Source organism: Cucurbita pepo, chromosome 2, assembly GCF_057944985.1.
Source record: "Cucurbita pepo subsp. pepo isolate OVF chromosome 2, ASM5794498v1, whole genome shotgun sequence".
In the NCBI taxonomy this organism is placed as follows: Eukaryota; Viridiplantae; Streptophyta; class Magnoliopsida; order Cucurbitales; family Cucurbitaceae; genus Cucurbita; species Cucurbita pepo.
Window position 1 is genome coordinate 14778449 of NC_141799.1, and position 11917 is coordinate 14790365.

At 34.4% G+C, this 11917-nt stretch overlaps 3 protein-coding genes across 4 annotated transcripts; all 3 read left to right on the forward strand.

Annotated features, from left to right (window-relative positions):
- The first annotated feature begins 335 nt into the window (after nucleotides 1-335).
- Nucleotides 336-2736, forward strand: LOC111788369 (LYR motif protein). Of its 2 annotated transcripts, none has more exons than XM_087121562.1 (2): nucleotides 336-1145; nucleotides 2261-2736. In XM_087121562.1, the coding sequence occupies exons 1-2, from the start codon at nucleotides 431-433 to the stop codon at nucleotides 2344-2346; spliced, it is 801 nt and encodes a 266-aa protein (XP_086977688.1). In that variant the 5' UTR covers nucleotides 336-430; the 3' UTR covers nucleotides 2347-2736. The 2 variants fall into 2 exon arrangements, with proteins under 2 accessions (XP_086977688.1, XP_023524455.2); XM_023668687.2 differs by having other exon boundaries at nucleotides 340-1145; nucleotides 2240-2736.
- A 438-nt stretch (nucleotides 2737-3174) lies between these two features.
- LOC111788370 (complex 1 family protein / LVR family protein) lies at nucleotides 3175-4894 on the forward strand. Its single transcript, XM_023668688.2, has 2 exons — nucleotides 3175-3468; nucleotides 4483-4894. Exons 1-2 carry the CDS (start codon nucleotides 3228-3230, stop codon nucleotides 4557-4559), a joined length of 318 nt encoding a protein of 105 aa, XP_023524456.1. The 5' UTR covers nucleotides 3175-3227; the 3' UTR covers nucleotides 4560-4894.
- A 289-nt stretch (nucleotides 4895-5183) lies between these two features.
- Nucleotides 5184-8046, forward strand: LOC111788368 (peter Pan-like protein). The gene is made up of 7 exons (XM_023668686.2): nucleotides 5184-5579; nucleotides 5679-5861; nucleotides 5985-6215; nucleotides 6537-6629; nucleotides 6714-6901; nucleotides 7153-7346; nucleotides 7480-8046. Exons 1-7 carry the CDS (start codon nucleotides 5562-5564, stop codon nucleotides 7608-7610), a joined length of 1038 nt encoding a protein of 345 aa, XP_023524454.2. The 5' UTR covers nucleotides 5184-5561; the 3' UTR covers nucleotides 7611-8046.
- The last annotated feature ends 3871 nt before the right edge of the window (nucleotides 8047-11917 follow it).

The window sequence follows — 11917 nt, forward strand, 5'->3', positions numbered from 1 at the left end:
CATGCCACATCTTTAGTAGAAAATTTGTTAAAATCATTAATTATAGAGTTAACATAGAAATAAAACTTTTGAAATAAAAACATAATCTACCGGTTTAAAACGATTGGACATAACTTAACTCTCTTTAAAAATGAAGCAAAGTAGAAAATAAATACTAAAATAGTATTCCAAATATATATAATATGCAAATTACAAACATATTTTATGACAAGAAATACGCTAAAAACTGAACTATAAATACAACTACACTCATGGAACCTTGAGATTGGAGGGAATTGGTCTCATAGTGGCATCTCCATCTCCCTCTGGTTCTAAGAAAATCTGTACAATTCTCCTTCTCAAACCCATCGATCCTTTCTGAACCCATGTTTTCATCCTTCAATTCTTCCCCATTTCAAATGCCCTCTTAACCAACCCAACCCACTTCCCCATGTCTCGCAGACCCCTAGATTCCCGCCAATCCATTGACTCCTGCACTCTCAAGCTCCATACCTGGAGACCCTTCCACCATCTCCACTCTGCTCCCAAAACCCTAGATTCCGATACCCATATCTCACCTCCCACAACTTCTAAACCCTACTACTCTTCCACCGCCCTTCACACCAAGCGCCCTTGTCTCTCCGATCGAACTACCTCTTTCAATGTCGACGCCATCGACATGTCCAGGTTGAGTTTGATTGACGACGACAAGCCTTCTATTGCTGCAGGGCGTTACACTCGACGTAGCTTTGGATTGATCGCTAGGAAGCGGCGGCGACGTGGATCGAGGTCGGTTTCTGGGCGGAGTAGCGATCGGAGTGGGACGAGGCGGTGCTGCTCTGTTGGAGCTTCGGCTGCCCATGGGACTTGCTCCGATTTCCCTCTGGCGGTTGGGACTGATTCGAGTGGGGAGTTGTTTGTGAATGGGGATGCGAATTGGTCGTCTGATGTGAGTGAAGCCAAGAATTCGAGGAGGGAGAGAGATGAGAAGGATCATCATTTGGGAGGTGGGTTTAGTTCTAATGGAGGTCTTGATGCTCAGGGAAATGAATCTGGGTATGGTAGTGAACCTGGTTATCGTGGAGATGGTGAATTTGGGTATGGTGATGAGATCGATGAGGAAGATGAAGATGCCAGATTGCTGTTGTGGGGTGAACGACTCGGAGGTTCGTGTTCTTCTTCTTCCTTTCATCATAAGAGTTTTCAAATGCTAATAATAAATTGAGTCTCTGACCTTTAAATGTTGATCTGGAGCAGCTTAGAACCACTGGCAGTTTGGCTCTATGAATGAATTCTGATTATACATTTAGCATTCTATGGACTGTAAACTACATTCAAGTGAACGTATGCTTCATTTCTGATGATATCAAATGTGTTCTTATCCTAGTTTCGTTAGTAAAAATGATAGCAATGTGTGACTCGTGCTGTATCCTTTATACTTAGGATCGAAGAACATCAAAAACTGACTATATTGGGACCAGATCCAAATTAGTATGGTTAGGAGAGAGTCCCACATTGGGTAATTAAGTGGATGATCATGCATTTATAAGGCGTTTTGGGAAAACCAAAAGCAAAGCCATGAGAGCTTACGCTCAAATTGGACAATATCATACCATCGTGGAGAGTCGTGGTTCCTAACATGGTGTTAGAGTCATACTCTTAACTTAGTCATGTCAATAGATGTTGAACAAAGTTGTGAGTCTCGAAAGTGTGGTCAAAAGTGACTCACGTGTCGAATAAAGGATGTAATTTGTTCGAGGGCTCTAGAGAAAGGAGTCGAGCCTGGACTAAAGGGAGGTTGTGCGCCTCAGGGGGGAGGATTGCTGAGAATTGTTGGGAGGGAGTCCACGTTGGCTAATTAAGTGGATGATCATGCATTTATAAGTAAGGAATACACCTCCACTGGTACGAGGTCCTTTGGGGAAACCTAAAGTAAAGTCACGAGAGTTTACGCTCAAAGTAGACAATATCATACCATTGTTGAGGGTCGTGGTTCCTAACAATCCATGGTAAAATTAAGGTGTTCAAGATTATTTATGAACATGGTATTTTCGTTATGTTCTTGATTCGTGATCTGTAATGTCTATTTCGAACATATCTTGAATCTATCATGTCAAATGCAGCTATCCGCTCAAGAAATTCCTCTTGGCTGTTGTTAGAACTTACAAGTTCATTTAACTATCTCTACTTATTAAGAACTTACACAAGTTCATTTGGCTGTGGCTGCTTTTGATTTTGAATATGAACTTCTGATATGCAGATTCTAGAATGGAAATTGTAGGAGAGAACACGTTTTCAGATCAGAAATCACACCATAGATGTCGCCGTAAGAAGCACGAATGTAGAATGGTCGACACCCTGAGGTGATGAAGCTAACATCGAACTCGAAACGAGGCGACAAACACTTTGAAGCTCCTGATGCTCTGAGACCTGGAATCTTCAACTGCTAAGGATCCCCGGTTTCGAGATCGTCCTTAAAGTGCAGCTTACAGTATCTAGATTCCTCGCTGACACCTCCATCGACTGCTGGTATGAACTGTAGAACACTGACTTCCCGACGACTGCTGGTATGAACTGTAGAACACCGACTTCCCGACGCTCGCTCACAGGTACGTCGACAGGGAAGAAAACATAGTCCCACTGTCAAGTTATCTTGTTTCACTTTCAACTGAACTCTTTTAACAGAGCTATGTCTATCATCAATGGACTCTATAATTTTAGCTGTAAAATTGAAATAAAGGAGTAAAGTTCAAATTATTATCTATTCATATGACAATAAATAATATAAATAATATTATTTATATGGCAATAAATAATATTATTTATCTTTCAAAATCTAAAAATGATCCAATTATTATCTATTCATATGGCAATAAATAATATAAATATTGATGAATTACTTAATAAGTAAATTTTTTTAATTTTTAAAAAAGTACATTTCTATTAAATAAATATTTTAAAATACCAAATTAGATTAAAATTTAAATAAAATTTGAGATAAAATTGAGATTTATTTTAGGAAAAATACCACATTTTATAATTGTATTAATTTTTCACCAATTTTTTTTTTAATTTTAAATAATTATTGTAGTTTTTATTAATTTATGCACTAATTTTAACAAAAATATTGCAAAAAAAACATTGACTACTTTATTGGACATGAAAATAGGGCATTTGAATGAAACGACGTCGTCGCCTTTTTGGGCGTCTTTGTTAGTGAGGAAGCGCAGAAACTCATTTCAAGAGGGATGGTGAAAGGGGAAGTTCTAAGCGCCTACAGAGCGTTGCTCAGGGCAACCAAGAAGTCTTTCGCCGGCGATACCTTGATGCTGAAGGAGTCCGCTGCTGAGGTTCGTCGGAAGTTCGAAGAGAGCCGCCATGTGACTTCAGATCCCGAGATTCGTAAATTGCTCGAAGAAGCTCGGGAGGCCTCCCATTTCATCTCTAATATGATCGTTCAGGCCAAGCTCACTTCTCGCGGCGGCTATGGTATTCCATCTCTTTCTTTTTCAATTTTGGATTCATTTACGGTACTCTTTGATTAATTGAACAAACAAAACCAACAACGAATCAATTACTTGGCTAAGGACTAGTGAGTTTGAAATGAATGCATTGCAGCCCACATGTTTGATGAAATGCCTCACCCAAATTCTTCCGCGTTTTATTTAGTGGAACACTAGAAGCTACTGTAGCCTCTTCTGGGGATGTTCAGTTCATAATTTTAACAGGCCGGGCTTTATGAAACATTGGTTTGGGGATTAAACATGTGTAACCTGTGTTTGCATCATAAGAATGAATAGGTTATAGAAGCATAAGTTTGTATAATCTTGATGTTGGTTAACATAACATGGATAGTCTTCCTCAAGGAGTGGAAAATTTAAACTTCAGATCTTTAAAGGAGGTTATCAATGCCTTAGCCCTTTGGGGGATACTCAAGTTAACAACGTAGTGTTTATAAATTTGATACTCAAGTTAACAACGTAGTGTTTATAAATTTGATACTCAAGTTAACAACGTAGTGTTTATAAATTTGATTTTCGAACCCTATCCTCATAGATTGGGATAACAAACTTGTATATCACAGGTTAAATTATAGAGTCCTAACCCATTAATCAAATACATCATAAGATGCTAACTAAGATGTCAAACTTCCTAAAAGTGCATTGTTTTTCCCTATGAACAAAGTCTGTGAATTTGAAACCAACAACTGATCAAACAAATAAGTAGCCAGTATTTATGAAGCCTTGCGTTGGAAATTGAGGTTGTGTGTTTGTATGAAATGAATGAATAGATTATAGAAGCTTAAATTTTGTTGTTTATATGGATAGCATTGTTATCAACAAATTCATATCAAGCTAGGATTAATTTCTAAACCTCGAATTACGCAATCGAAATCCTTTTCAAGCTTCTAACTAACATATCAAACTTCCTTAAAATGTACTGGGATTTGCTTGTAAGCAATGTCTGAGTAGAACCGAATTTGATTAATGGGTATTGCTGCAGAAATGAAGCCGAGTAAAGAACATGCTGGTGCTACACTAGAAGTTCCTTCTGAAGAGCTTCTGCGCAGATCTAAATGAGGAGATGAGTCGATGGATGCTGAATTTCTCTGCAATAGTTGCTTAGATTTCAGCTATTTGCTTCACTAATCAGGATTTTTTTTGATACTTTGAAGAATTTGGAACCTTTTTCTGTTTACTCATTGGGAGTCTAAATTTATTTGTGCTTGGTCAAATAAACGAACGTTGTTGCTATGTGTCATGGTCATGCTTGTCCATGACCTGTTGTGGAGTCTATCCACGGCCAAGAAAAGTGTGATTGTAACACTCTGGATCTTTTGTGTCGGGGCCATTGGAAGTCCCAGTTTTTTTTTACCCTTTTTAGCCAATTGATGACCGGAGGAAGTTGGACACAAGTGCCAAATTTTCGCATTTAAGGGAATTCAATTTTGCAGGATGAATTTTAACATCAAGAACAATTTACTGGGGAGAAAATACGGTAATAATAAATCTTTTTATTTTTTATTTTTTTTATTTTTTTAAATATTAACCATCTATTTTCATATTTTATTTTTAACACACAAGATAATTGTGGGAACAATTTAGGCCAAACTTTAAAAGGGAAAGGGTAAAAATGGAATTTTGGGGAACATAATTGAAATTTAATTATGTATTTGGTATAAATAAAGCTATTTATTCCTAATTTAATTATGTATGTAATTAATCTCCACAAAACCCTAAACCCCTCACCTCACCACGCGCGCCCTAGACTTTTACGGTACCGTATCGTCCTCTCTTCTCCTCGCCGCCGCCGTCACCGCCGGTCTTGAATTTCCATCTCTGCGCTCCGCTGCTGGCCGTTCGTCTCTTGTTTTCTCTCTTGCAATCCGTTGCTGGACCGATTTGAATCCAAATTGGTTCGGTTCTTCTCCACCATTCGGTTCTGTGATCGAACCGACTTCCGCTCCGAATTTTTGTCCTTAGGGTTGCCATTGCGTATATGTGTATTTGATTTTAGAGGGTGCTGGAGTTCTTCGCCAGCAAGCTTCTGAAATTTCCCTTTCACTGTTCTTCTAGCAAGCAATGGCTCGTATTGGAAACGTAAGAACTTCTTCACTTGTAACCTGTTTATTGTCTATGAGTTTTGTTTTTTTTTGTATATAAGGTTTAAGTTTTCTTGTTGTTAATTGATTGAAACAGAAGAAGAAGAAGGGGTTTGTGAAGCCGATTACAGCGAAGAAACAGTCTAATGTGGATCATGTTACTGGGGAGAAAATCCCGAAGAGTTTTGTTTTTTCTAGAGGGAAGTTACCTGGTCCACTTAGGCAACTGCAAATGGATTTGAGAAAATTGATGCTTCCTTACACTGCTCTCAATCTTAAGGTATACTCTTATTGTTTTCTCTTCCTTGTTGCCACTGGAACTTTCCTGTGTGCTGATTGCTTAAATAAGTTAATGATATATCTGGAAGCATTCTTCTTATTTGTGTGTGTACTGTTTTTGCAGGAGAAGAGACGGAATAATCTTAAGGATTATTTGAATGTTGCTGGGCCTATGGGAGTTACTCATTTTCTTATACTCTCCAAAACTGAAAGTGCTCCATATTTGCGTGTTGCTAGGACCCCTCAGGGACCAACTCTTAACTTCAAAATACATGAGTATTCGCTTGCAGTAGACGTTGCTCAGTCGCAATTGCGCCCGAGATGTCCAAAAGACCTTTTCAAGAATCCCCCTTTGGTAATAGTCTCAATTTCCCTTGTATAAACGTGTTCCTTTTGGTATTTGTCTTGTTGGTGTCTTTCACTGGTAAAAGGGTAAACTAGAGTTCTTTGTTTGAGTTCTTAGATCTTACCGTGTGCTGATTGATGAGCTATTTCGAAGCGAGAAGTTTTGACAATTACGATTCGCTTCTTTCTCTCATGTCACCTTTGGTTTTGTTTCATAAGCAAGCTCAATATGCAATGTTTTTCGAAGTACACAAGCTAAAAGAGCATTTTTGAAGATAACATGATGGCATATTGATTCATTGAATCATTCAGCTAACATTTTTATTGGCAGATTGTGCTTTCTGGTTTTGGGACTGGAGATCAGCATCTGAAGCTCACTACTATAATGTTCCAGAACATCTTCCCAGCTATTGATATAAATACAGTAGGTTTTCTTATTAATTCAACTGAATTTCTGACTGATCAGATTTCCTTCACTCTCAACAACAATTTAATTTCCATGTATCAGGTTAAGCTTTCATCGTGCCAGAGAATTGTATTGCTTAATTATAACAAAGACACAAAGCTCATTGATTTCCGACATTATTCAATCAGATTACAGCCTGTTGGTGTTACCCGTAGGCTTAGAAAGTTTGTTCAGAATCATCAAGTTCCTGATCTTAGGAGTCTTCAAGATGTGAGCGACTTTGTCACAAAGTAAGCTATTTGGTTGGTTGTTTCATTGTTTTAATCAAGTTATGGAATATAGGGAAAATGTTAAGTGGTTTTCATATGGTTCGTTTGATAAGGAGCTCAAGTGAATCTTTGCCATGTCCCCTATGTGATATCCAAATATGGAAAGAAAAGAAAAGAAAAGGGATCCATCATTATAAATTCTATTTTTATCTCATGTTCTTACATTAGCCTCTAATTGTTTCTTACAAGTTTTCTCGTCTGTTGTTTGAAAGGGCTGGTTATGGGTCAGAAAGCGAGGCTGACGATGAAGCAGCAACAGTCACGTTGGCCAGTGATCTAGGTAGAGTCAACCAAGCTTCTACGAAGAGTGCTGTCAAGCTTCAAGAGATTGGACCTAGGCTGACTCTTCAGCTCATTAAAGTTGAGGAGGGGTTGTGTTCTGGTGGGGTCATCTTCAGTGAATATGGTATGTGTTCTCGAGTATGGCATTTTCTCTGTTTTTGTTCCTCGCTCTGTTAGTATTTAAGGACTTGCTCCTATAAAGCCTCCGAGAAGAAAGTGTATTTTCAAATTAACCTGTTTTTATTCTGGAAATGTAGGTGGTGAGAAAAAGCAGGATAACAAGAGTGATCAAAAGAAAAAGCAGGAAGACACTGACAGTGATCATGATGAAGATGAGGATATGGGTGAAGATGATAGTGAAGACCTGGAAGTTGATGAAGAAGATTAACTTATTCCCTTTGTTCGGTTAAGAATTCGTGGCAATCCATTTGCTTGACGAAGCGGGAACCGATAGCCGAATTCAGCCAAGGAGGGATAGCAACACTCTTGAATCAAATTACGTGGGACTGAGTAAGCTTCCTTAACTACTACTGCGTTATCTGTTTCAGTTTAAGAGATGTTCATAAAATCAAATTTTGCATTTCCTTTTACGAAAACGCTTAGGTTGTCACAGAAAACGCTTAGGTTGTCATTATTTGGGAAGAAAATGGATATTATATGGGTTGTGTACTTAGCCAGATGCCTGATTTCATCCATCTACTGTTTGTATAAATGGATTCTATCAGTAATGTTCTTTTGATTACATTATCTAAGAACACTTTTGTATTTGGAATCCAACTGAAAAATAGTATCATATTCTGGTGATGATACCAGAATTTGTATCACCACCCATCTTTTCATGGTGTTTTCTGTATCATTTTATTCCTGTTAACCATATTAGATGTTGCAGTAAGGTGATTTTGATTGGGTCCTGAAAATCTAACGAATCTCGATTAGTTTGATTATGTTTAAGTCGATTCGATCACGTAAGCTTGTTGGTAGGTTCACCTAAGGTGTGTTTGAGAAACTTTTGCTCTTTAATCAATAGGTACTATCGGTATAGGGTATCAATTGAAGTAAATTTCTCGTAGAAACGAAAATTTGATCCGACTTGAAGGGATCGACCATTTTCTCATACGAAAAATCTCGAGAAAAGTTCGACAATGCATTCTTTTCTGCTGTATCCTTCCATATTGGCGACCCCAGTCCAACCGACGTATTAAATAAAATGAAAGCATTGTGGGCAGACTGCTAGTCTGTTTTCGAGTGTCTTCAAAATAGCATTTTTCAGACAATGATCTCTTATTGATCTCATCTTCTTTCGGAAGTCAAAATTGAATTTAATTATTAATTTATTTACCATTTCAATCTTGTTTTCTATTGTTTGGTTGAATTAAATATCGGCAAGTTTGTATTTTAAAAAATAAAAGATATTTTTTATTAGATAAAAAATAGAATGTATTTATGAAATTTGATCAAACCTAAGGCCAAAATGGAAATGGTCAAATTAAAATGAAATCTCAATTATTGGGGTAAAATTGTAATTTCACAATTCTATTTTTCATATATTTGAATTTTGTATGGGCCAGCGCATGCGTCGGTTCAACTTCAATCATGAAATGTCACGTTTAAGTCCAAGACAAACAAAGGTCATATTTTTCCAACGTTGTCAAATATATATATTTTTTCTTCTTTTTTTTAGAACAAAAAAAAAAAAAAAAAAAAAAAAGTCTAATCTTTTCTCCATTATAATTATCAATATTATTTAACTCATTTTGATTAAAAAAATTACTCTAAATTAATTATAAGAAAAATAATAAATGAAAAAAGTTATACACCAGGAATATAATCTCTGCTCCCGACCACATTTATAGCTAACAAGAAAAAAATCTCTCTCACTCCATCTCTCATTCGGGACACCATCTTACTCGAGACAGGTCCTTGTGGGTCCGTGGACATCTTTATGCACAATCAACTTAATGTTCATAGGTATATGAAATCCGAGGATTTGAACATTCAATCTTTGTCAATACTATATTTATTTACCCGACCTAACATATTAATCACTCGACCTAATAAATTAAACGAATAAATGCTAGTTGACATTCTTAATGGGTTTGGTTACAAATGAGAGAAAAGATGTGGGACGAAGGGAAGAAGACAATTATATAATAATAACTTACTTTATCATAAATTAATATTATAGTTTGAATATGAATTTGGACATTTTCATTTTTATTTTTATTCAACACAACTTTGCTTAAAATACTAATTACTTCAACCTAAATCTTGTTACAGCTAGGCACGTGCCGCTGCACATGATTAAGATTTGTCTCCCATATTATTCTCCTTAATCACAACGCTTTAGTGTAGATTCAACAATCTCCACATAAAAAGAAAAAAATAGGTTAATTTAGGGTTTAGGGTCGTTCGAATCGTCCAAAACACTCACTTCCTCGAAGTCGGTCGCTTTTTTTAGTACATATTCATCTGGGTCGTATTGAATTCTGTGTCCGAACATCTTTATATACACAGAATTGAGAATTTATATCTGTTAACCTCTTAATCGATGATATATATTTTAATCAGTTGATCTATGTTCAAATTGGCAAACATTAGTTAACCTCTTAATCAATGATTTTACTATTACGAGCGTTTATTTCATAAAAATATAATATATTTGTGAATTTTCAACGAAATAAAATTTATTTAACATCATATCATCATTTTATTTATATGTTTTGGGTCAACGACATTCAACTCAACCCGTTAAATTTGTAATAACTTCGACTTTTATAATTATAAATTATAATAAAGAAAAATTAATAATTTAATAAATAAAAAAGTCCATAAATTAGAGATTGCGTGGATGTAAGGTTACATGTCACGTTGAACACGTGGAGGAAATTGGGGCAATGATTGGTGCTTTACATTAACATTCCTCCATAACCTTTGGAATTTAGACCTAACATTTTACATTATGAAAATTGCATTATTATTTTTTTTTTCCAAACTTTAAAATATTCCCACAAAAAAAAAAATTTATTATAATTATAAAAAAATTCAAATTATGAATTTAATTCTCGAGTTATATTCAAGTTAGTACGCGTCAATTTTTGAATGATATTTTGTTACGATATTAATATTAAAAAGTATTTTTATAAAATTAAATAAATTTATTAAAATTTATTTTAAAATATTCCATCAGATTATTTGAATGAATTGGATTTTGTAAATTAATGGAAAAAAATCAGCTATTTTTTTTATGGCATTATTGTAAATTTGATTCCTTATATGTTGATGGAATATTATGTGAATTATAAAAGACAAAAATTATTTTTAAAAAGTGTAATAATAAATTTATGACACGTGGCGACATTCTATACGTTTCAGCTATCTGCCAAATTGGCCGTTACATTTGTCAATCAAATGTTATTATTTTGAAGGTTTTATTTGGATTATATTATTTATTATAGTAAACAATTGCAAATATTTCTCATTTTAGTCTTAAAATTGTTTTATTTTTACTTTTTTAATAAAATTTGTTAATTTTAGTCATTACACTTTTAAAATGAATAATTTAATTTTAAAAATAAAAAATTATTTATTTTAGTTATTGACTCCAATTTTTATTTTTACAAAATATATACATATATATATATATATATATATATTAAAATGAATATATTGACGGTCGAGAGACAATAAAGTAAACTTAAAAATTTAGGGACCAAACTCATATTTCAAATTTTAGTTTTGAATTAATATTATTGGTTAATATTATTCAAATACACGATAGGATTCTTGTGGAGGAGAAAAGGTAATTATAGAGAGTTTAATAGCGAGAAAAAGTATATATGTGGAGCAAAACTCGTGAGAGAAAGATGCATTTACGGAGAGCGACTACTGAGAAAAGTCTTATATATATGTACGTAAAGAGATAAGATATTGAAAAAGAGTGCACGGAGAAAAAAACAATGTCATAAATTGCTTTTAAAAACAAAAAAACTATTCCCACGGGCCAATCTGAGTTCTTATACTATGTGTTAGTTTTTCCCCGTCATTAGTTCGAGTTAAGTACGTCTAACTATGAAGTAGCTCGCTGTTTCGATAAAAAATTGACATCAGCAAGTTGGGTTCGGTGGACGGAGACAAATCCAGTGGCGGCTATGAGTTAATTATTATTTTTATTTTTATTTTTTTTAAAAAAGTCAATGACACTTGGAAATTTTCAAATTTGCCAACTTGGACCCCCTCTAACCCTCTCCCAACCCCATTATTTAATTAATAAATTTTTAAAATTACCCTTTTTTATAATTAATTTATAGCCACACCCCAATATTTTATCCCTATTTTTATAATTAATTAACATTTTAGTCCACCTCATTTATATACTTTTTAGATTCTTTCTTTTTCATTTTTATTTATTTAATTCTTGGTTGGTCGATTTTTTTTTTAAATATTTAGATTAATTATATGAATTTTGTTTACAAAAAAAAAAACTATTTTAGATATTTTTAATTGTTATTTATGCGAGAGAAAAAAATATTATTGTTTTAAGTGCTAAAGTTTTTCCATAAATTAATTAATGACTAAAATAAAAGTTGAAAAAGCTATAAATTAATTAAGAATAAAACAAAATTAAGACATTTATTTTGATTTTAATGTATATTTAATGCTTTACATAGATTAAATCAAAACAAAACAAATAATAGA

Excerpts from the sequence above, each read along its gene's own strand:
- LOC111788369 (XM_023668687.2), top strand. The coding sequence starts at position 431 with ATGTCTCGCAGACCCCTAGATTCCCGCCAATCCATTGACTCCTGCACT. Across the intron at positions 1,146-2,239 it reads GTGGGGTGAACGACTCGGAG|ATTCTAGAATGGAAATTGTA; the intron begins GTTCGTGTTCTT and ends TCTGATATGCAG.
- LOC111788368 (XM_023668686.2), top strand. Across the intron at positions 6,216-6,536 it reads TTTTCAAGAATCCCCCTTTG|ATTGTGCTTTCTGGTTTTGG; the intron begins GTAATAGTCTCA and ends TTTTATTGGCAG. Across the intron at positions 7,347-7,479 it reads GGTCATCTTCAGTGAATATG|GTGGTGAGAAAAAGCAGGAT; the intron begins GTATGTGTTCTC and ends CTGGAAATGTAG.
- LOC111788370 (XM_023668688.2), top strand. The coding sequence starts at position 3,228 with ATGGTGAAAGGGGAAGTTCTAAGCGCCTACAGAGCGTTGCTCAGGGCA. Across the intron at positions 3,469-4,482 it reads CACTTCTCGCGGCGGCTATG|AAATGAAGCCGAGTAAAGAA; the intron begins GTATTCCATCTC and ends GTATTGCTGCAG.